Source organism: Saccostrea echinata, unplaced genomic scaffold (genome assembly GCF_033153115.1).
Source record: "Saccostrea echinata isolate AGI-Se365-2 ecotype Australia unplaced genomic scaffold, CSIRO_AGI_Sech_v1 ptg000016l, whole genome shotgun sequence".
Classification (NCBI taxonomy): domain Eukaryota; kingdom Metazoa; phylum Mollusca; class Bivalvia; order Ostreida; family Ostreidae; genus Saccostrea; species Saccostrea echinata.
Window position 1 is genome coordinate 11,986,043 of NW_026889765.1, and position 21,666 is coordinate 12,007,708.

The 21,666-nt window shown below is 34.1% G+C and overlaps 1 protein-coding gene across 1 annotated transcript in view; it reads right to left on the reverse strand.

The window, feature by feature from the left end:
* LOC133188462 (uncharacterized) overlaps positions 1-21,666 on the reverse strand; it is a 43,369-nt gene that overhangs the window by 21,153 nt on the left and 550 nt on the right. Inside the window, exons 2-5 of the mRNA XM_061323902.1 lie at positions 14,148-14,227; positions 7,999-8,071; positions 2,781-2,939; positions 2,274-2,432 (exon numbers count right to left, since the gene is read on the reverse strand). Of these exons, the coding sequence (XP_061179886.1) occupies positions 2,274-2,432; positions 2,781-2,939; positions 7,999-8,071; positions 14,148-14,227 (471 nt within the window). The remainder of the gene's footprint in view (positions 1-2,273; positions 2,433-2,780; positions 2,940-7,998; positions 8,072-14,147; positions 14,228-21,666) is intronic.

Here is a 21,666-nt window from a genome sequence, read left to right on the forward strand (position 1 = left end):
CCATGAAATTCACAATTTTAGAAGAGACATCTTTCCTCATCATAACTATGCATAATGTTTGTTTCCTTAATACCCAAGAGCAGAGGAGAATATTTTTAAAGAATAATTGCATTTTCACTACATATTCAACAGAGCCCCACCCTAGCACCAGAACCCCTGACCCTGGGGCCCTAAATTTCACAATTTAGGTAGAGGGCTCAATGCTTATTACATTCATGCCAACAGTTTGTCTGCTTGATGTCCAGGAATAAAGAAGAAGATTTTTAAACAGATAGCAAGAGGTCACCTGAGTTTACTAAAAACAAATCAGATTCAATTTTTTGTACAGGTACTCTTGATACCTCAAAGTCCAGGGGACCATGGAAAAGTTTCTAGAGATCAAAGGTTGGAGTTTTCAAGAATCCAGAATTTTCTGAGTTGGTTGACAGGTTTTAAAATTAGTCTAACTGGATTTATGATTCTTCATTTTCAGTGCTTAATGATGCACAAGCTTTAACAATGATACTCCTTTGTTTTTTGGTTTTTTTTCAGAATGATGAATATAATAAAGATTTGGATGTTTTATTAAACTCAGAATAAACCAAAAAAATGCATATAATGTGATATATTGTCATTATATTTATTTATAATATGTACTTGGAATGTAATATTGTTTTGTCAAAATTAGTGTCTCATTGATAATTAATATAATTTTACTTTCACAGTGTGTCTTCAAATTATTGTAGGATGGTCAATGTTGATAATTTTAAGAATTGACAGGCAACACTATGATCAATCATTTAATTATCACCTTGCAGTACAAGTGTCACCTGGATAATCATCCCAATACATGGGTCATACGTCTAACACCTGGAGCCATTTAAATGTCCAGATGAAGGTGTTAATTAGGTAATGCTTGCATACACATAGCCATTTCAAGGTATCCAGGGTAAATTACAATGGATTATGTATACAGGACTGCATTTTGACTTTGAGGGATAAAGGTTTTCTCAAGATTGAGAGTTTGAAAAATCAAGAGTAAATCAAGCCATGAAGAGTTACATGTATTTTATTTATTATAAAGTGACATCATACCAGTACATATGTAGATGTACATGTGGATTTTCACACACTTATTCTGAATCACAAATTTATTTTTACAAAGTCAAGAAAGAGAAGTCAAGGTCCAAAGGCAAAGTACAAAATTCAAAGCTCTCAGAGAGATTATCTACATATGTTCATTAAAGCTATACAGGATTTGTAAAAGAAAGAGTCAGAGTAATCTTTGACATGGACATTGCTTTTCTTTCTATGATGTTGGGGGGGGGGGGGGGGGGTTTACCAATCTCTTATCTCCATCTTCTCCTATATACCACTGCATGGGACTTTCACAGAATCTTTATTACATAGTGCCATTTTGTACCTCATATTTTTCAATTAAATCAGACAGAGGTTTTCCCATAACAAAACCCGGGCACTGCCATTTTTCTATAACATTGGGGGTACTCTATCACTTATCAGCTGCAACTCCTCCTAAATGAAATTTAATGAGGATTTCACGAAATCTTGATTATATAGTGCTGCATAGTGACTTCCTATTTTACAAATATTACAGCAAAAAATCAACTTTGACTTTATTCTCATATGGGAGCGCAGTGCTCACAGTACCTCTAGTTTTTGGATGTTGTCAGTTGTATAACAGCACCTGTCCTGTGACAACAAATTCAATACTGTGCATTAAAGAGTGGTATTGATTTGTCGGCACAGCAGGTGCTAATACAAATCTGATGACATCCAAAAACAAGAATTCAATTCTTCTATTTACATTCTCTATTTTTCTCTTTTTAAATGTTAATTAATTTCATTCACTTTAATTATAAATTTTGTGTCTTTCAGAACTGGTGTGCAGTGCTTAATAGACTTAAGAGCCACTTTGACAAAAGTTATATAATGCTAATGAATATTACGAGGGGAAAAAAAGACAAATTAATTTTAAATGTACAATTGTTATATTTTTACAACTCAATAAAGAGGGTAGTTGTTTTTAATTAATTTAAAATTGAGCCAAACCAATATACATTATGATGTTTCTAGTATATTGAAAGTGCATTTAGTTCTTATTGCATATTCTACTGCGCTGTATGTGACAAAGTTTCGTGTCTCACAGGGAATTGAATGTGGTAGATTTCCAGTGGATTTCAAAGAAAAAATCACACTGAATGTAAATATTGAAATTAAGTTTTAGCACTAGAGTCTAATAAGTCCTTAGTAAATTTTAATTTTTAAACACTCACGGAAGTTGTAGTACCAAAGGTCTGATTTTGGAGTTAGCCCAGATAGTCCCCCATAGATCCACATATTCCTGCCATGGAGGACAGCCGTGTGACCGTGACGTCCCTCAGGCATGTCTGACCTGGTCTGGCGAGGTGTTATTAATTCCCATTCTTCTTCAGCTGAGAGTAAAAGAATCATAATTACAATTTTAACTTGAAAGGTGAAAAAAAAATAATTTGTTAAGGAAATATGTTTTGCAGAAAGTTCTCTGTCAGCCAATTTACATTTAAATAAATAAATCTATTTTAAAAATATTTCACAGCAGTCATCAGTTATTGCCCCCATATGTCTTATTATCGTAATCCTGAATTAATGTCTTTGTCTACAATATAATGTTTTAAGGCTTTTCTTATTTAATATATCAGAGTTAGCGTACGTAGTTCTTTAGAAAATCTCTTAAATTGTAACATGCATTTCTTACAATAGCCCTGACCAAGTTCAAGAAGAAATTAATCAAAATGTCTTACAAATGTGGAATGCCCATAATTCAGAGCTGCTTCCTCTGAGGTCTACATATCCTCCATACACATACATAATGCCATCATGGACAACAGCTGAATGATGACGTCTGCTGCAAGGCTGAGGAAATCCGGGCTCACATGAGACCTGTCGTACATGCAGGACATCTGTCACAGAGAAAACTAGGCATTATAATGAGCACGATGTGTCTGTTATACAATCTGAAAGCTGATTAAAAGATGTCCTTACAATTACATGTAGGTTGAATACTGGGTGGGTATTTGGCAAGTGTGTGTGTGTGTAGGATGGGAGGGGTCTTGTTCAGGTTATATGCAAATTATTTATTCCTGACAGAATGAACTTTTCTTGTTGTGTGTCCTTGACATAGATTCAACTGTTTAAGGAGGGAGTTTGGGTTAAATGGACTACAATATTGGTCTGGGAAGCTCAGTTGTTAGAGCACCTGACTAGTAATTTAGGGAGCCTGGGTTCAAATTCGGGTCTGGTTCCTCACATTTTTCTCCCATGCTAAAAATTCAATCAAATGATACACTAGGCCCATGGGCCATAATGATCACCTGAGTCCCTCTGGCCTGTTGTTTTGCATCAGCTTTTTTCCCAATATACATGTTTTCCTATGTAAAGTTTTGATAATCTTTTGTGGTCCAACCCTTTACACAGGGGTCATGATTTGAACAAAATTGAATCTACATAAGCGGAGGATGCATCCCCTGGTATATGATTCATCATAACTTTGCTGTTATTGAGTCTAGGAGTTTTAGAGATTTTCCCCTATGTATTCCCTATTATGACCACACCCTTCCCCAGGGGACCATGATCAGGACAATTAACAATTTACACTAAATCAATAAACTTCCACATAAGTTTCAGCTTTTCTGGTCCAGCAATTTTTGATAAGAAGATTTTAAAGTTTTTTTTTCTACATATTTCAATGCAAAACTTTTATTCGCTATTGTGGCTTCATCCTATTCCTGGGGACATGAACTGAACAATTTACAATCTACACTACTTCAGAAAGCTTTCAGCTAAATAAAATCTTTTCTGGTCCAGTGGTTCTTGAGAAGAAGATTTTTCCTAAATATTTCAATGTAAAACTTTGATTCCCTATTGTGGCCCCACCCTACCTGCAAGGGACATGACTTGAACAATTTAATTTACAATTACACTACCTCAGAAAGTTTCCATTTACAACGTAAGTCTCAGCCTTTCTGGTCCAGTGGTTCCAGGAAAGAAGATTTTTAAACATTTTTTTCCTACATATTTCAACGGAAAAATTTGATTACTTATTGTGGGCCCATCCTACCCCTGAAGTCATGACGTGAATGTGAACAATTTAGAATCTACACTACCTCAGGAAGCTTTCACAAAAGTTTCAGCTTTTCTAACCCAGTGGTTCCTGGGAAGAATTTTTTTTTCCTTTATATTTCAATGAATAATTTTGATTTCCACATGTGGCCCCACCCTACTCCTGGGGCCATGATGTGAACAATTTAGAATCTACACTACATCAGGAAGCTTCCACAAAAGAATCAGCTTTTCTAGCCCAGTACAGTGTAGTTCCTGGGAAGAAGATTTTTCCTTTATATTTCAATAAAAAACTTTGATTTTCTACACCCTCCTCCTGGGGCCATGACGTGTCTGAACAATTTAGAATCTATACTTCCTCAGGAAGCTTCCACAAAAGTTTCAGCTATTCTAGCCCATTGGTTCCTGAGAAGCAGATTTTTAAAGATTTAGTATATATTTCAATGAAAAACTTTTATTTCCTAATGTGGCCCTGCCCTACTCCAGGGGCCATGATTTGAACAATTTAGAATCTAGACTAATGAAATATGGAAATAATGAACAGTATTCAAGCTCAAAGTCCATTAAAACAATACAAATCTGGAGCAGAGCAAACATCGACCTCCATAAACATCAGAGGTGAGATCAGGTGCCATGGAGGTGTGAGCATCCTCTCCTGACCGGTCACACCTGCCATGTGCTCCTTGTTATGATCGGGAAATAATGGAAAAATCCGTCGACAATTCAGTGTGTAAATAATGGCTTAACAATTAGAATGAAAAACGTCAGTCAACATATGACTTAATGATAGATTGTATATGCTGACAAGGTCATTGTATTGGCCATAGAACTTACGAAAAGATGACTTTAAATGAGACTGTTCATATTCTTGTTCATGAAATTGTTCATACAAATGACCCATATGCAGTTTATAAGGGTATATTGCTGCATAAGTAAGGGAAGCTGATGAGTTAAAGTCATCACGTTTATCATAAAGCTATGTTGTTAGATTACCATTGACATCTTTTTCTAGAAAAATATCCAAATATGAAACAGGTGTGTCAGACTCTGTGGTATCTTATTTCAAGCTCACTGGGATATATCGTGTCAACATATGAATGGAAATAACTATTGTTAATTCATTTGATAATACATTGTTGATATGTCTAAATGTCAAGTTGAAGGCCAGAGCAAGAGATTTCTTTTTCTCAAGTATAAGATTCTGAATATATTCTGCTTCAAATGAATACAAAACTAGGTCTGCTGACAAGGGGGCACATATCCATTACCCATGGAAATTCCAACAGATTGTTGGAAGACCTGGTCTCCAAAAACCACATAGCTATTGTCAATCAGAAACTCAAGCATCTTTTTAATATCAACTTCAGAGTACTTATGTGTACAATCAGAATGTTCTTTAACAAAATAATTTTGCAAATGACCAATGGCAAGGTTAAGTAAATTTACGAATTCCATTTTTATTAAAAAAAGCAGCTGTCAATGATGTCAAAAAGCCTAGATTTTAATTTATTGTGCAGAATGGTTGTATACAGTGTTGAGTACCGTATTTGGCCGAATATAATACGCATTGGTGTAAAATATGCACCCCCCTTTTTGAGCCTGAAACTGGGGGAAAAAACGCAGTTCGGTTGTATTATACGCAGCAGAAAATTTTACCAAGCGGTGTTCTGAACTTTTGAAAATCGCGGTAATTTGCTATGAAAATCGGCGCGGAGATAAAGTGCCAAAAATTTACAGAACACGATATTTTATTCAAATGCGTTTTTATTTTTTAATCTTGACTTTCCATATCGCGGCAATCTGGAGGAAATTATTTATTTTAACAAAGCACGAGATAATGTTGCATTAAAGTATTAACAGAGTTTATTATTAATTTTTTTTTTTTAGCAAACGGTGATATTGAAATTAAACGTCGCCGTATTCTAACTATTCTTTGTGGAAATAATTTTATTTCAACAAAGCACGAGATATTGTTGCAAGTTTAACAGTTGTCATATTTATTTTTAGTTTAAGGTAATCATGTTGAAAATTATGTAAATTTAACAGGGCAAGCAATATTGCAACAACAAAGTATTCAAAGACTACGATTTTCCTCTTTTGAACTTGAAATTGATTAAATAAATAGCTGTTGTTATAAAAATAAAATCAAAATTTAACAAGCGTATAAAGTGTAGTCATCAACACACCTCCGAGGCTGTGAAAAATGATGTACAAAGGTGGGATATATGTCTTCATACATCGAGGTAATCTTCGTGGATATCTTATTTTCTACAGCGCACGAGTAAATGATAAGCTTAAGTTTCAACATACTTCATATTTCCTTTTTTAACTCTCAAACATTTTAACACGAGGCCGATATAAGATGTAAAATTACATTCAACAAGCGTTTAACTGCTTAATGTGTCGTAATCAACGCACGCTTATACATACGAAAGATCATAAACCAACCCCCAATTTTTAACAAAGAAAATAATCAAAGCCATTAATAAGGGCAGTAAATAATCAGTGCTCTAACTGTAAAAACAATGCTTTGGAGTCGGTAAACAATTGAATTGCCTGGAGGGGTGTTGAGGGGTAATTATCAAGTGACAAGCGCACGTGTTCACAACATTGGCTTCCATTCATTGGAACGTATAGAGGGGTGTTCATGTTGAAATGAATTTTCACTGAGTTATTTAAAACCTAAAATAAAATTTTATTTTATTGTATTTCATTAAAAAATGACTTATTACTTTTTTGACCGAGTGTCTGACTGATAAGGTACATGTGTACTATGATTACAGAAGCACGTGGCAAAGGAATGCGTGAACATCTATAAATAACATCGTTACTGGCGGCCTACACGGAGACGATGAACATGCAGCTCAAATTAATTTTAACTTGCTTTTAAAATTAATTTAATTATCAAAAGGTTATAAATATAACATTTTTAAGAAGTCTACATTCCAACAATAACTTTCCGAAGTTTTAAATACGGCGATAAACAGCAAGAAATTGCACAAGTCTCTAGGTAATACTATGGTATGTGCGTATGATAGCCGTGTTTCACATGAAAGAAAAACCTATCAAAATCCCATTGTGGTGTAAAATACGCACCCCTTTCTCACAGAAAATTATTTTGGGAAAAAAGTGCGTATTATATTCAGCCAAATACGGGGATGCAAGTTTTTATGTTATTGATTTTAAAATTTTGTGATTTCAAATTTTCCAAAAATTCCTTGGAATTTTTAAGTATCCACGTCTGATTTACACCACTCCTCGAATATATTGTTGCACAGCACTCCTGAGGTTTCTCTTTCACTGCTGTTCACACTTCACTAACTCCACAAAAGTTTCAGCTTTTCTTACCCAGTGATACCCCAAGGGGCCATGAATTGAACAATTTTCATCTACACAACCTCAGGAAGCTCCCACATAAATTGCAGCTTTTCTGGTCCAGTGGTTCTTGAGAAGATTTTATAAGATTATTTCTATATACATGTATTTCAATGTAAAACTTTGATTCCCGATTATGGCACCACCTTACCCCAGGGGGCCATGATAAATGGACCTTCCGCATAAGTTTCAGCTTTTCTGGCCCAGTGGTTCTTGAAAAAAAGATTTTTTAAGGAACCCACCCTATTTTTGCCTTTTATTGATTATCTCCCCCTTGAAAGGGGGATAGGTATTTAATTTCAACAATTTAGAATCCCCTTTACCTGAGATGCTTTGTACCTATTTTGGTTAAAATTAGCCCTGTGGTTTTTGAGAAGACGTTGAAAATGTGAAAAGTTTACAGACGGACAAAAAGAGGGACGGACTGATGGATGGATGACAGACAAAGGGTGATCAGAAAAGCTCAACTGAGCTTTCAGGTTAGGTGAGCTTAAAAGTGAGCAAAGCAAACTGTTCACTACTTACCAGGATTAATTATCCACAGAGATGAATCTGTGACATTATCACCAAATGACCCTCCAAACAGCAAAAGATTTTTCTAAAGCAATGAAATTATACTGAATTCATCATCTACCCATATAATCTGAATTAAATTTATACTTTAGTTTCATAATCTCACATTGTTACATGTATATGTATACAAAATACATTCAGATCCATATTTGGTCACTACAGTGTATATAACAATATTAAAGCATTCCAAAATCAAAACAGAAAATCTTTTTTCTGTAAATTTCCCCCCAAAGAATATCACTGATACAGTATTCATGCCTCAGAAAATGCGAACATTACACTTTGAAAATCCCAGAACTCTACAGGGTAAATTTCCTCTCAAAAATGACATTGATACCGTTTATATATAGTAGTTCAAAGCAAAACCAACCATCTCGATGATAGCAAGACTTTACGGGGTAAATTTCTCCCCAAAGAATACCACTGAAACAGAATTTATGCTTTGCAAAATCTTGGAGGTAGTAAAAATCTATGGGGTAAATTAAAATCCTCTCAAAAAATATTATTGGTACAAAAAAATTCCTAAGATTCTGAGAGATATTTATCCCCTTATTTCTTAGTTTTGAAAATATTGTCAACTATTTTGATTAAAAAAAATTATTCCTTGAATTCTTAAATTTAAAATTTTAATCTGTAACTACTTAAGGAAGGATTCTTCTCATATTTCTTGTATTTAACAAGATGTGTTCGTGAAACACTGATGTCCCCATATGGCAGCTTATGGCGAAGGTTAAAGTTTCTCAAATGCAAGTCAAAATCCACGCCAAAAGATAAAAAATGTTGGTACCCAAAGAAAGGTCTTGTCTCGAGGAATATACCTGTGAAATTTGAAAGCCATTAGCTGCAACTGTTCAAAAGTTATGGCGAAGGTTAAGGTTTTTTCAAAATAAGTAAAACGTCAAGGTCAAGGTCAAAGTTGTTGGTATCCAAAGGAAGGTCTTGTCACAAGAATTACATATGTGAAGTATGAAAGCCCTAGCACTAACCATTCAAAAGTTATGGCCATGGTTAAAGTTTCTCAAAGGTCCATGTAGGTCAAACTCCTAGGTCAAGGTCAAAGGGTCAAAGTGGTTGGTATCCAAAGGAAGGTCTTGTCACAAAGATTAAATATGTGAAGTATGAAAGCCCTAGCACTAACCATTCAAAAGTTATGTCCAAGGTTAAAGTTTTTCAAAAGTAGGTCAAACTCCTAGGTCAAGGTCAAAAGGTCAAAGTGGTTGGTATCCAAAGGAAGGTCTTGTCACAAGGATTACATATGTGAAGTATGAAAGACCTAGCTCCAACCGTTCAAAAGTTATGGCCAAGGTTAATGTTTTTTCAAAAGTAGGTCAAACTATTAGATCAACGTCAAAGAGGTTGATATCTAGAGGAAGGACTTGTCACATGGAATACACATGTGAAGTCTGAAATCCCAAGAACCAACTGTTCAAAAGTTATGGCCAAGGTTAAAGTTTTTCAAAAGTAGGTCAAACTCCAGGTCAAGGTCAAAAGCTCAAAGTTGTTGGTATCCAAAGGAAGGCCCTGTCACAAAGAATACACATGTGAAGTTTGAAACCCCAAGCTCCAACTCTTCAGAAGTTATGGCCAAGGTTAAAGTCTCATAAAATTTTGCAAAAGTAGGTCAAACTCCAAGGTCAAGGTCAAAATGTCAAATATGATGGTACCCAAAGAAAGGTCTTGTCACAAGGAATACACATGTGAAATATGAAAGTCATAGCTCCAACCAATCAAAAGTTATGGGCAAGGTTAAAGTTGACAACAGACAGACAGACAAACAGACAGACAGGACAAAAACAATATACTCCTGGGATCTTTTGATCCAGGGGCATAAAAATAAATGAAATTTTCATAGATTCAAGAAGACATTATCAATAAGTGATCATGGTATCAATTATATTAAATTTGACCATTTTTTTTTAGAAGCAAGGTCAGGTCAAGGTCATTATCTTTTTCCTTGACATTAAAAATAAAAAAATTACTGTTGCCATTATCATGCAATGTTCTATTACAAAAGATTAAATGTTTTTCTTTTTGCACAAAAAGATATTACCACATAGGGTCTATCAGATGATACTACCCAATTGACATAAATAATTTAACTAAAATAGATATTGGCTAATCCAAATTTCTTCTATTTTTCTTAATTTTTAAGATATATTAGTTATTTTTATATGCTTTGTATATTTAAATTTTTTCTAATTTTCACATATGGTAAAGTAGTCATATAAATTAAGATACAAACATTACTGATACAAAAACAAAAACTTTTGACTGTTTACTAAGAGAGAAAAAACACTTTTTACGAATTTTTTGCTTAAATCTGTACTTAGATTGGACGCTTTTAAAAGCTAACAAAATTGTAGTTTGCATGGAAAATCATATTTTTATTTAATATAGTTTAAAACTTAAGTCCTTTATTAATAATTTTACTTTTCTTTGAAAGTTTCTTTAAGTCTATGATTGTTTAAAATTTTAACTAAATTCATTCTGTAATTTTGAGAAGCAAAAAAGGAGTTATTTTCATATGCCAAGGTTCCACCAAAAATATAGTCCCTGCTAGATTTCAAACTCAGTTTACTATTTCTATCTAAAGTTGTACAGTTATGATGAGGAAATAAAAATATGATCTTTTAAATCCCTTGCATCTAAATATATAAGACATATAAGCAAATATACTTTGAATATTTCATCTAGATGTAGTCAGAAACCAGACAAGAATCCCTCCTTAATCTCAATTGACTAGTCTGTCAGATACTGAGGAAAATTTTAGTTAAGCTATCGGGAGGGGGGGGGGGGGGTTACCCTATAAAGTCTTGCTATCATCAAGATGTAATGTTAGTTGCTTTTGCTTTTAATAAAATATACTGTACATTGATATTCTTTGAGGGTAAATTTACCCTGTAGAGTGTTGCTAGCATCAAGATCTTAAGTTTGTATTTGTTTTTGTAAATATGACGTTTTGTCTGCCCCAATGAGTCTTCCTTAAGAGCTTGTTTGCATTTGATGTGAAAACTATATTTTATCATTGATATTTTTTTCTTGGGGTTGGGTGGGGGGAGAGAAATTTACCACGTAGATTGAGTCTTGCCATCATCAAGTTGTAATGTTGTTCGTGCTTTGGGGAAAAAAGTATGTTATTAATATTCTTTGAGATGAAATTTACCCCCAGATCAGTCTCTTATTGCCATCAAGATGTAATGTATATATACATGCTTTTTCTGTAAAAAAAAAATATATATATATATATGTATATACATGAAGTATCAGTTTTTATTCTGAGAGGAATTTTGCCATGTAAAGTTCTGCTGTTTTCCATAAGTAATGTTTGTTTGTTTTTTTTCTGTGAATTATTAAAACTGTATCAGTGATATTCTTTGGGGGAAAATTTACCCCGAAAAGTCTTGCTATCATCAAGTTGCATGTTTGTTTATGCTTTGAATAATATAAACTGTATCATCGAAACTCCTTGGGGGAAATTTACACCGTAGATATTTGCTATTTTCAAAGTGTAATGTTTGCTTTGTCTACGTATAATATAAACTGTACCAGTAATATTTTTTTAGAGGAAATTTACCCCGTAGATTTTCAATACATTGTACCTCTAAGATTTTGCGTAGCATAAATTCTGTATAAGTGATATTCTTTGGAGGGAAATTTACCCCGTAATGTCTTGCTATCATTAAGATGGTTGCTTTTGCTTTGAATCACTGCATATACGCTACATTAATGTCATTTTTGAGAGGAAATTTACCCTGTAGAGTTCTGCAATTTTCAAAGTGTAATGTTCGCCTTTTCTATGAGGAGTGAATACTGCATCATTTATATTCTTTGGGGGAAATTTACCCCCCTAAAGTCTTGCTATCATCAACATGGTTGCTTTTGCTTTGAATTATGCATGTAAACTCAATCAATGTCATTTTTGAGAGGACATTTACCCTGAAGAATTTTTTGCTATCTTTAATATGTTGCCAATCATAAATACTGTATCAGTGATTTTATTTGGGGGGGGGGGGGGGGATAAATTACCCTGTAAAGTCTTGCTATCATCAAGATGGTTGCTTTGCTTTGAAATACTTAAATATAACCTGTATCAGTGTCATTTTAGAGAGGAAATTTACCCTGTAGATTTTTGCTATCTTTAAGATGTTGTGAGTCATAAATACTCTATACCAGTGATTTTCTTTGGAGGAAAATTTACCCCGTAAAGTCTTTCTATCATCAAGATGGTTGGTTTTGCTTAGAATTACTATATATAAACTGTTGCAATGTCATTTTTGAGAGGAAATGTACCCTGTAGAGTTCAGTGATTTTCAAAGTGTAATGTTCGCTTTTCTATGAGGCGTGAATACTGTATCAGCGATATTCTTTGGGGGGAAATTTACCCCGTAAAATCTTGCTTTCAGGAAGAGGTTAAGTTTGCTTTTGTTGCAAATAATAAATACTGTATCAGAGATATTCTTTGAGGGGAAATTTACCCCATAGAGCCTTGCTATCATTTTATTGTAGATACGTCAAATTGTCAGTATTTCCTCTAAATATTTACATTTAAGTTTTTAGTGACGGTAGATCGTCTTTCTATTACAAAAAAGCTGATTTTCACATTCTTACCAATATCTATCTTATAAAACTGTTTTTTGTTAGATTTTCTCAATGCCTGAGGGCAAAATGTTAAAAACAGAAAAAAAGATTTTCTGTTTTGATTTTGGAATGCATTATATATCATTTTCTTTCTGCTTGAACTCAGGTTTGCACAGAAAGGTTGACCACAATCAGTTGACAGAAACAACAAGCATTCTGAGAGTACTGCAATAGCAGCATAAGGAATAGAAGTCCCTTACATGTACCTGTATGCCATTATAATGGTAATTTTGTCAAAATATTATTGAAGCAGAACAAAATATCAATTTGATATACAAGTTATAACTTGGTTTTTGTATAACTTTTAAATTCATTTCTTGACTCGGACAACATTTTTTGGTTTATTTGAGTTTATAAGGTGAAGATTATGCTCATTTGACATCATATTGTATATCTAGTTTTTCCCCAATAATAGCTATATTTTCTCGATTGTTTTTTAAGATTTCAATATTATAATTATTTCACCCTAAAACAATTTTAAAAGGCTGTTTTTAAAAAAATGGGTGAAAAACTAGATATATGCATCTTGGAATTATGCAGAGATGCATGTATCCTCAATAATGAGGTTTCGGTTTGTGTAAAAGTGCTTTATTGTCTTCTTAGGCGAAAGTCTTAAGCAAGCTTTGATTTTTATTTTAAAAAATAGACAAATGTATTTAAAATTGATTACTTGAAAATAGATGCCTTTTTTCAATTTTTATAAAGAAATAACGTTCTTTCAAAAAATCGGTCTTAGTGCAAAAAGGTCAAATTTCTTTATTTTAGATGTAAAAGCACACATTACGTTTAAGGTAGCTCCATGGTTTACTGTCTGCCTGAAAACATATTCTGAAAATTTGTCAGATCCATTTGTTTCAAAATTTTATTTCTGAATTTTTTTGAGATTCATCTGCTTGAGTATGTTGTAATCGTATCTCAAATGCACCCATGTTGAAGGACACAGATGACACCATTTCAATGAAACGTATAGTAGAATGCACCTTTCAATAGAGTGTTATATGCCAAAATGGTTGGATCTGGTTCAGAGGTTCCAGAAAAGAAGCTAAAAATGTTGAAATGTCAAAGCACAACACACAGCACATGATGGACAACAAACAGGCTTACCTTGTAAGAGACCAGGCTACAATGTATGTCCCTCTAGATATGACAGCTAGAGACACAGTGACAGAACAAACAGACCAACCTTGTAAGAGATCAGGCTGTGTCCCTCTAGATATGACAGTTAGAAACACAGTGACAGAACAAACTGACCTACCTTGTAAGAGATCAGGCTGTGTCCCTCTAGATATGACAGCTAGAGACACAGTGACAGAACAAACAGACCTACCTTGTAAGAAGGCTGTCTCTCTCTAGATATGACAGCTAGAGACACAGTGACAGAACAAATCGACCTACCTTGTAAGAGATCAGGCTGTGTCCCTCTAGATATGACAGTTATAGATACACAGAACAAACAGACCAACCTTGTAAGAGACCAGGCTGTGTCCCTCTAAATAAGACAGACTGTCTCCTTTTAGTGTTAATCTCTCCCATTGTGAAGTTTCTGTAATAACATAAATTTTAAATTTGGTATAATTTATTATTAGTTAAGGGTGTGTAGGGATTTACCCTGGGATGTATTCCATACTCCCTACAGCTGAAGGTGTTTGGTGCAAACTTTTTCTGTAAAACTCCTACAAGACTAGTATAAAGTCTCTTTAAATTTTGAATTATTATCATTGACAAAAAATGTTATCACTACAGATGAAAGTAAATACAAAAAAATTCAAATGAAGTAAATATGAATAGTGTTATTTGAAAGTAATACATGTATTGTAATGCAAATTACATGTATTTGGCAAGTAAACACTTTGACTGAATAGTCTAATTAGGCAATATTGGACATTTTAATATATCCTAATGAAGTCATTTATTTTGTTAATACAATTGGGTTTAAATGACTTCAGCCTGTGCATCCAGAATTTGTTTTTTCTCTTAACATCAGTCCATCTTGGGTTATGGCCAATAATCACTACTGTCATGTCCTCCCATTGTTGATCTTCAAGGATGAAATGTTCCCCAACTGGTTCATTGTTTTTCTTGGTCTTAATGGTGGAATGATGATTATGGATTCTTCTGCGTAGATCTCCTGTTTCCCCAATTTATAACATACTATTTATAGGCAATAACCAAACAGTTTTCAGAAAAAAAGCAAAGAAAAATTGATTTCAGAAGATTTTTTCTTATATATTCCTGAGTAAATTTTTGACCCCCTGCTTTGGTTCTACCCTAGCCAACACCCCACCCTTTTCTGCCTAATTGGCTCTTGGAAAAAATTTTTAAATGACCCGATCCAATTACCAACCTTTGGTAAAGGGGATGGCCATTCAATCAAAGAAAGTTGAATCCTAATTACACCCAAGGATGCTTTGTGGCAGGTTTGAATGAAATTACAGCCCATGCAGCATTGTTAAGGCTCCATAGAGGAGGGGGACCTATTTTTTTTTTTAGAAATGTTTACCGTCATGCGAGATCACACAAAAATAACAATTCCTCATTATACCAGAAAATGAAACAAGAGGCCCAAGGGCCTTAACGGTCACCTGAGTATAATACAACAATTTAGAGGATCCATAGAGTATAAAATGAACTGAAAGGTGAAGCTTTGTTGCCCAAAAGCAAGAAAAATAGGGTGATCAGGATTAACAAAATAATTAGTCTAGTATTCACTAACAGTTCATAAATTAGGTTCTAATCTGTTCCCTATTTATCACTCTCACCAGACAATATATTAAGAAACTATCAGTGCTTCTGTACTCTTTTAATTCCTTGTGGAAATCTCTTACATTGGCCTGAGTAAGACTCTTGGTCTTTGATGAACATTTAAGGTACTGGTATTCCATCCCTAATAGTCTCAGATTCAATGAATTTGAATACATAACAGATGTGTACGGGTGGAATACTCAGTATATTTAGACATAATCTACATTTATTTCTATTAGCATGTAAGAATGGAAGTGTCCTAATTTATGACTTGACCTTTGTTGAAGAGTTATCTCCCTTTTTTTTTAAGTAATAAAAATCAATTTTAAAAAAATATACGGTAAAAAAATTGTTTTCAATTGTCATTCTTATTCTAATGATTTAATGGATCTTTCCACCACAGTAGTTATTGATATTCTTATTATCTGAATTTATATTTTAAAAAAATCGCTTGTCTCCATAGACTTCAATGCAATTTCTATTAATTAAATACTGCTTAGTTAATTACGTTTTTGAAACTTTCACTTGGTAAATCCTTTTCTACTGCAAAGTTCTTTGAATTAATATCAGAGTATTATATACATGATTGATATTTAAGGATAGAGAATTAGTTCCTATTAGGGATGGAAAACCTTAATAAGACAAGTCTACCTGATCATTAAAACTATGAAAGTACTTTTTGTATTATACAATAAAAATTCTTGCATAATTCTCTTATTCTATTAACCTTTCAAGTACATTATTTACAGTGATTAATTATCACAAGTAAATGGCAAAGGGGAATAACTCCTCTCAGTAGAATACAAATTAATAGAGCCCTGGCCTGGACTAGAACACTTGACCAAATGGTCTTGATGTTCAAAAATCTGGTAAAAATACCCTTCCTTATTAAAACTTTTACCCTTTTTGCCTCTGATATGCCCAGGTGCAGAGAAGATTTTTAAAGCTGCATTAATGCATTTTCACTATATAATAAATAGAGTCCCGCCCTAACATCAGAACCTCTGATCCAGGGGTCATGAAATTCACAAATTTGGAAAAGGCATCCTTGCTTATCATAACCATGTATATGTTTAAATAATACCCAGGAGAAGAGAAGAAGCTTTTCAAATAAATAATGCACTTTCACTATATGATCTGATATAGCCCCACCCTAGCACCAGAACCCCTGACCCAGGGGCCATGAATTTCACAATTTTGGTAGAGTCACTCTTGCTCATCATAACTATGTATTTGATTTGTTTCAATAATACCAAGGAGTAGAGAAGAAGATTTTCAAAGAAATAATGCACTTTCACTATATGATCTATATAGCCCCGCCCTAGCACCAGAACCCCTGACCCTGGGGCTATGAATTTCAAAATTTTGGTAGAGTTACTCTTGCTTATCATAACTATGTATTCAATTTGTTTCAATAATACCCAGGAGTAGAGAAGAAGATTTTCAAAGAATTAATGCATTTTCATTATATAATCAAAAGAGCCCCGCCCTAGCACCAGAACCCCTGACCCAGGGGCCATGAATTTCACAATTTGGTAGAGTCACTCTTGCTTATCATAACTATGTATTCAATTTGTTTCAATAATTCCCAGGAGTAGAGAAGAAGATTTTCAAAGAAATAATGCACTTTCACTATATGATCTATATAGCCCCGCCCTAACACCAGAACCCCTGACCCTGGGGCTATGAATTTCACAATTTTGGTAGAGTCACTCTTGCTTATCATAACTATGTATTCAATTTGTTTCAATAATACCCAGGAGTAGAGAAGAAGATTTTCAAAGAAATAATGCACTTTCACTATATGTTCTATATAGCCCCGCCCTAACACCAGAACCCCTGACCCTGGGGCTATGAATTTCACAATTTTGGTAGAGTCACCCTTGCTCATCATAACTATGTATTCAATTTGTTTCAATAATACCCAGGAGAAGAGAAGAAGATTTTCAAAGAAATAATGCACTTTCACTATATGTTCTATATAGCCCCGCCCTAACACCAGAACCCCTGACCCTGGGGCTATGAATTTCACAATTTTGGTAGAGTCACCCTTGCTCATCATAACTATGTATTCAATTTGTTTCAATAATACCCAGGAGTAGAGAAGAAGATTTTCAAAGAAATAATGCACTTTCGCTATATGATCTATATAGCCCCGCCCTAGCACCAGAACCCCTGACCCTGGGGCCATGAATTTCACAATTTTGGTAGAGGGCTCAATGCTTATTACAATCATGCCAACAGTTTGACTGCTTGATGTCCAGGAGTAAAGAAGAAGATTTTTAAAGATTGCATTAATCTTGATGGTTTTGGCCCCACCCCTCAGGCCCCAGGGGGGCAGGGGCCACGAATTTCACAATTTTTGTTCCCCTTCACCCATAGATGCTATATGCCAAAATTGGTTGAAATTGGTTCACTGGTTCCAGAGAAGAAGCTGAAAATGTTCAAAAGTTTATGACCGACGAACGACGGACGACGACGGACGAAAAGAGATAGCAATAGGTCACCTGAGTGACTCAGGTGACCTAATAATTTGCAATTTTAAATGTATCTGAATATTAATTATGGTAACTACATCAAGATTGCATTTATTTTTGTCAGATGTTAATAAATACCACACAACAAGGTATGCAAAAGTAAACTGATCTCAATTCACCTGGCATCATGATGTCCATAAAATTTGTTGCAATTTATGTGCAGTAAGAGGTCCATCAAGTAATTTAATGCATTTTATTATCAAACAGAAAGTATACAATGATGTTTATTAGACCATTAAAACCAATGTGTAACCTTTGTTTAATATGGCATCATTTAATTATTATGGAGAGAGTTTAAATAGAATTTCTAAAATACAGGGATGGCCTATGTTTAACATTGATTAACCTCATTAAAATGCCTTTTCGCAAGGGCATACACTTAATAGATCTTGACCACTTATAGATAAAGGGAATGTTTCTTGACGTGAAAAGTGCTGCTGGGTGCTTTCATGAAATCAAAAATGTTACTTAATACGTAAACACATAAAATACTTAATTGGTAAAGGGCACTCATACGATAGTTGGAAATGTGGGATAAATTGCATAACGGGCAAAGCCCTTAATGCATAAACTATCCCACGTTTCCAACTATCATTGATGTCCCTGGCATACTCTACTAACTAAACAGTGATTCCTTAAATTTCCATTTCATTGTGAAATAAAATTGTAAATTCAGATTTTAAAAATGTAGACTAATAGATTTAAATTATACGAGGCCTCACATGTCAATTTCAATAGTCCCCGCCCACTGACTTCAAACACAAAGACACCCACACAAGAATTACATGCATATTAGGCCTCCTTAGCGTCAGACGCAAAGACAGCCGCACAAGAATTACATGCATATTAGGCGTTCTTAGCTCCTGACCTTTCGCTTGGTGAAATTTACATTCCGGTAGAATGATCAAGAAATCAACTCAACTAACTTTCAAAGAGTTATACCAGAGAAAACAAATAGAAATGGAAATATTAATCAATATAGGGACACATGAGGGGTTAGTCACAGGAGGGGAGTGTCTATAGTGCCCCTTCCACTTTTGAAAGTGATTGTGAGAAGTGTAGAATATAGAGCTCTGAACTTGAATGACCACATCACCAGCCTAATTTACTTCATTTCATAATTATGGATTTTATGAAGCCAACGATTACCTAGGGCAGCTATTGTCTTATCTAGTCTACCTGAGCTCTGTGTGCACTGACGCGATGGAAAATTTTGTTACTAAAAAGAAAAAAACAAACAAGGTGACAAAAAAAATATGACATGCCCATTGCTAAAATAATTTTCTCTTCCTTTAAATTTCTTTTTGTCTCTTCAGAAAAATCAAAATTTTTGAAAATGTGGCTTCAACGTTCTTAAGAAGAAATTTTTTTTTATATTTTTATACATATTAAAATTGATACAGTCAAACCTCGTTATCTCAAACTCTTCCCAATCACTTCGACATATCCATGTTATTCAAGATATCTGTGTTCGAGATACCAAAGTTCAACTGTATATCCTTATATACCTTTGTTTAACTCTGCTCCCCTGTTATGGCCCCTCTATACTCCCAGGGGTGTCATGATTTGAACAAACATGAATCTACATCACATGAGGATTATTCCATATAAATATGACCAATCATGACTGTTCTTGGGAAGAATTTTAAAGATTTTTCATATGTATTCCTATGAAAAAAATTTTGATCCCCCATTGTGGCCCAAGCCTATCCCTGGGGTCATGATTTGAACAAACTTGAGTCTTCACTACCTGGGGACCACCTTCCATATAAATATGACCAATCATGGCTTTGTTGTTTTTTGAAGATTTTCACAATGTATTCCTATGTAATACTTAGATCACCTATTGTGGCCCCATCCTACCCCTGGGGGTCATAATTTGAACAAATTTGAATCTACACTACCTCATGATGATTCCACATAAGTTTCATATTTTCTAGCACCGTTGTTCTTGAGAAAAAGATTTTTAAATGATGCCATTAATTTTTCATAAATTTGTAATTATCTCCCTTTGGAAAAAGGCGTGGACCTTCATTTGAAAAAAAAAACTTGAATCCCCTTTACCCAAAGATACTTTGTGGAAAGTTTGGTTGAAAATGGACAAGTGGTTCTTGAGAAGAAGATGAAAATGTGAAAAATTTACAACAATGACTGCGACAACAACAACAACGACAGACAACGGACAAATTTCGATCAGAAAAGCTAACTTCGCAGGTAGGTTAAGGCTTCCTATAGAATATCACAGTGCACTCTGTGCCTTCACTTCTCTGAACTACCAAAATATGACTTCATAATGGAAAATGACGTCAAGTCACTGCTAACTTGAGGTGTTAGAACGGGGAGAGTGTCATGAACTTTACACTTTATTTCAAACTGCATGTAAAATGCTAGATAGCTATTGCAAAATTCACAGGTCGTTAAAGGTTTTTTAAGTTTTATATGTCCGAATATTTTGAAAATAAATTGCTTACGTACCCTTGTTTGAAATTCAGCACGTTCAAAATGCTTACAAAAAATATATTTTTGTGTAAAAAGAGTCTGGCGCAGGTAATTAATGAGGATTAATCTGATATTTTTTTGGCAGAAATCTGTAAGAAGAGGTTGTTCTCTATCTGAGTCTTGCTTGGGAAAAATATTTGATGGCTTTTTTTAATATAGATTATGATATTCTGTGGAAAATACCCTCAAATTTGTAGGTAAGTTGAATTTCTCACGAAATATTTTGTACCCAAGTAACACTATTACTTTTCCAATTGGCAACCTCATTTCAGGTACACAAGGATACGATGAGTTTATTTAACAAATTGCTAATAATTATTGTGTTAATCGGCTGCGCCAAAGTGATTTATGTGAAACACTTCAAAAAATTATAAATGACCATCACATGATCAACAAAGTCATATCATAATAAATATGTTAATATATAGCCGAGGAAACCCTCTACATAAACATGATAAATTGGAAGTACTAAAGTACAATACTTATAAATTAAAACCAAAATTGACCTCGCAATGAAATATTATGTTTTGAGCGCAATTTTAAGCTTCCGGAAGCCTTAACATAGCTGGCGTTGAGCCTTCGGTTCAGGTGAGCTAAAAATCACAAATAATACATGTACATGTAATACATCCCCTCCAAAGTGATGGCTTTTCAAGTGATAGCTATATGTTAAATCCATTGTTGATATGGAATTTGCAGCTATGCAAATTAATAAAATGTATTTATCTGATTATAAATTTACATGAGTGTTAAAATATCCACAATGATGTTAATTGAAGTGGTAAAATTTTTCATTTAAAAGGAATGTTTGTTTATGTACACATTTGCCACGTCTATTTAAGTTATCATAACTCATGTATCGATTGAACAAGTGTTTACCCAGTATTTATGTAGATTGTCAATGTGATTGCCTATTGTATTTATAGAATATTTGTTCTATAGGTATTTGAATGAAGCATGCCAGAAAATTTCGGACAATCGAGGGCTCTCCCTTAGTGCAGACTGGTGTTATCCCGCTCACTATCCTCCACAATAAACCGCTATCTCCTTCCTGAAGAAATGGGTGCATCATTATGGTACATACAACCAATGTTCAAAAGAAAGCTCAAAGCATTTCTTTCCAATGGAAAACTTCAACACTTCAATGTGCATCATTATATACATACAATGTTTCATGTGTGTGACTTTCAAAAAAATCTATAAC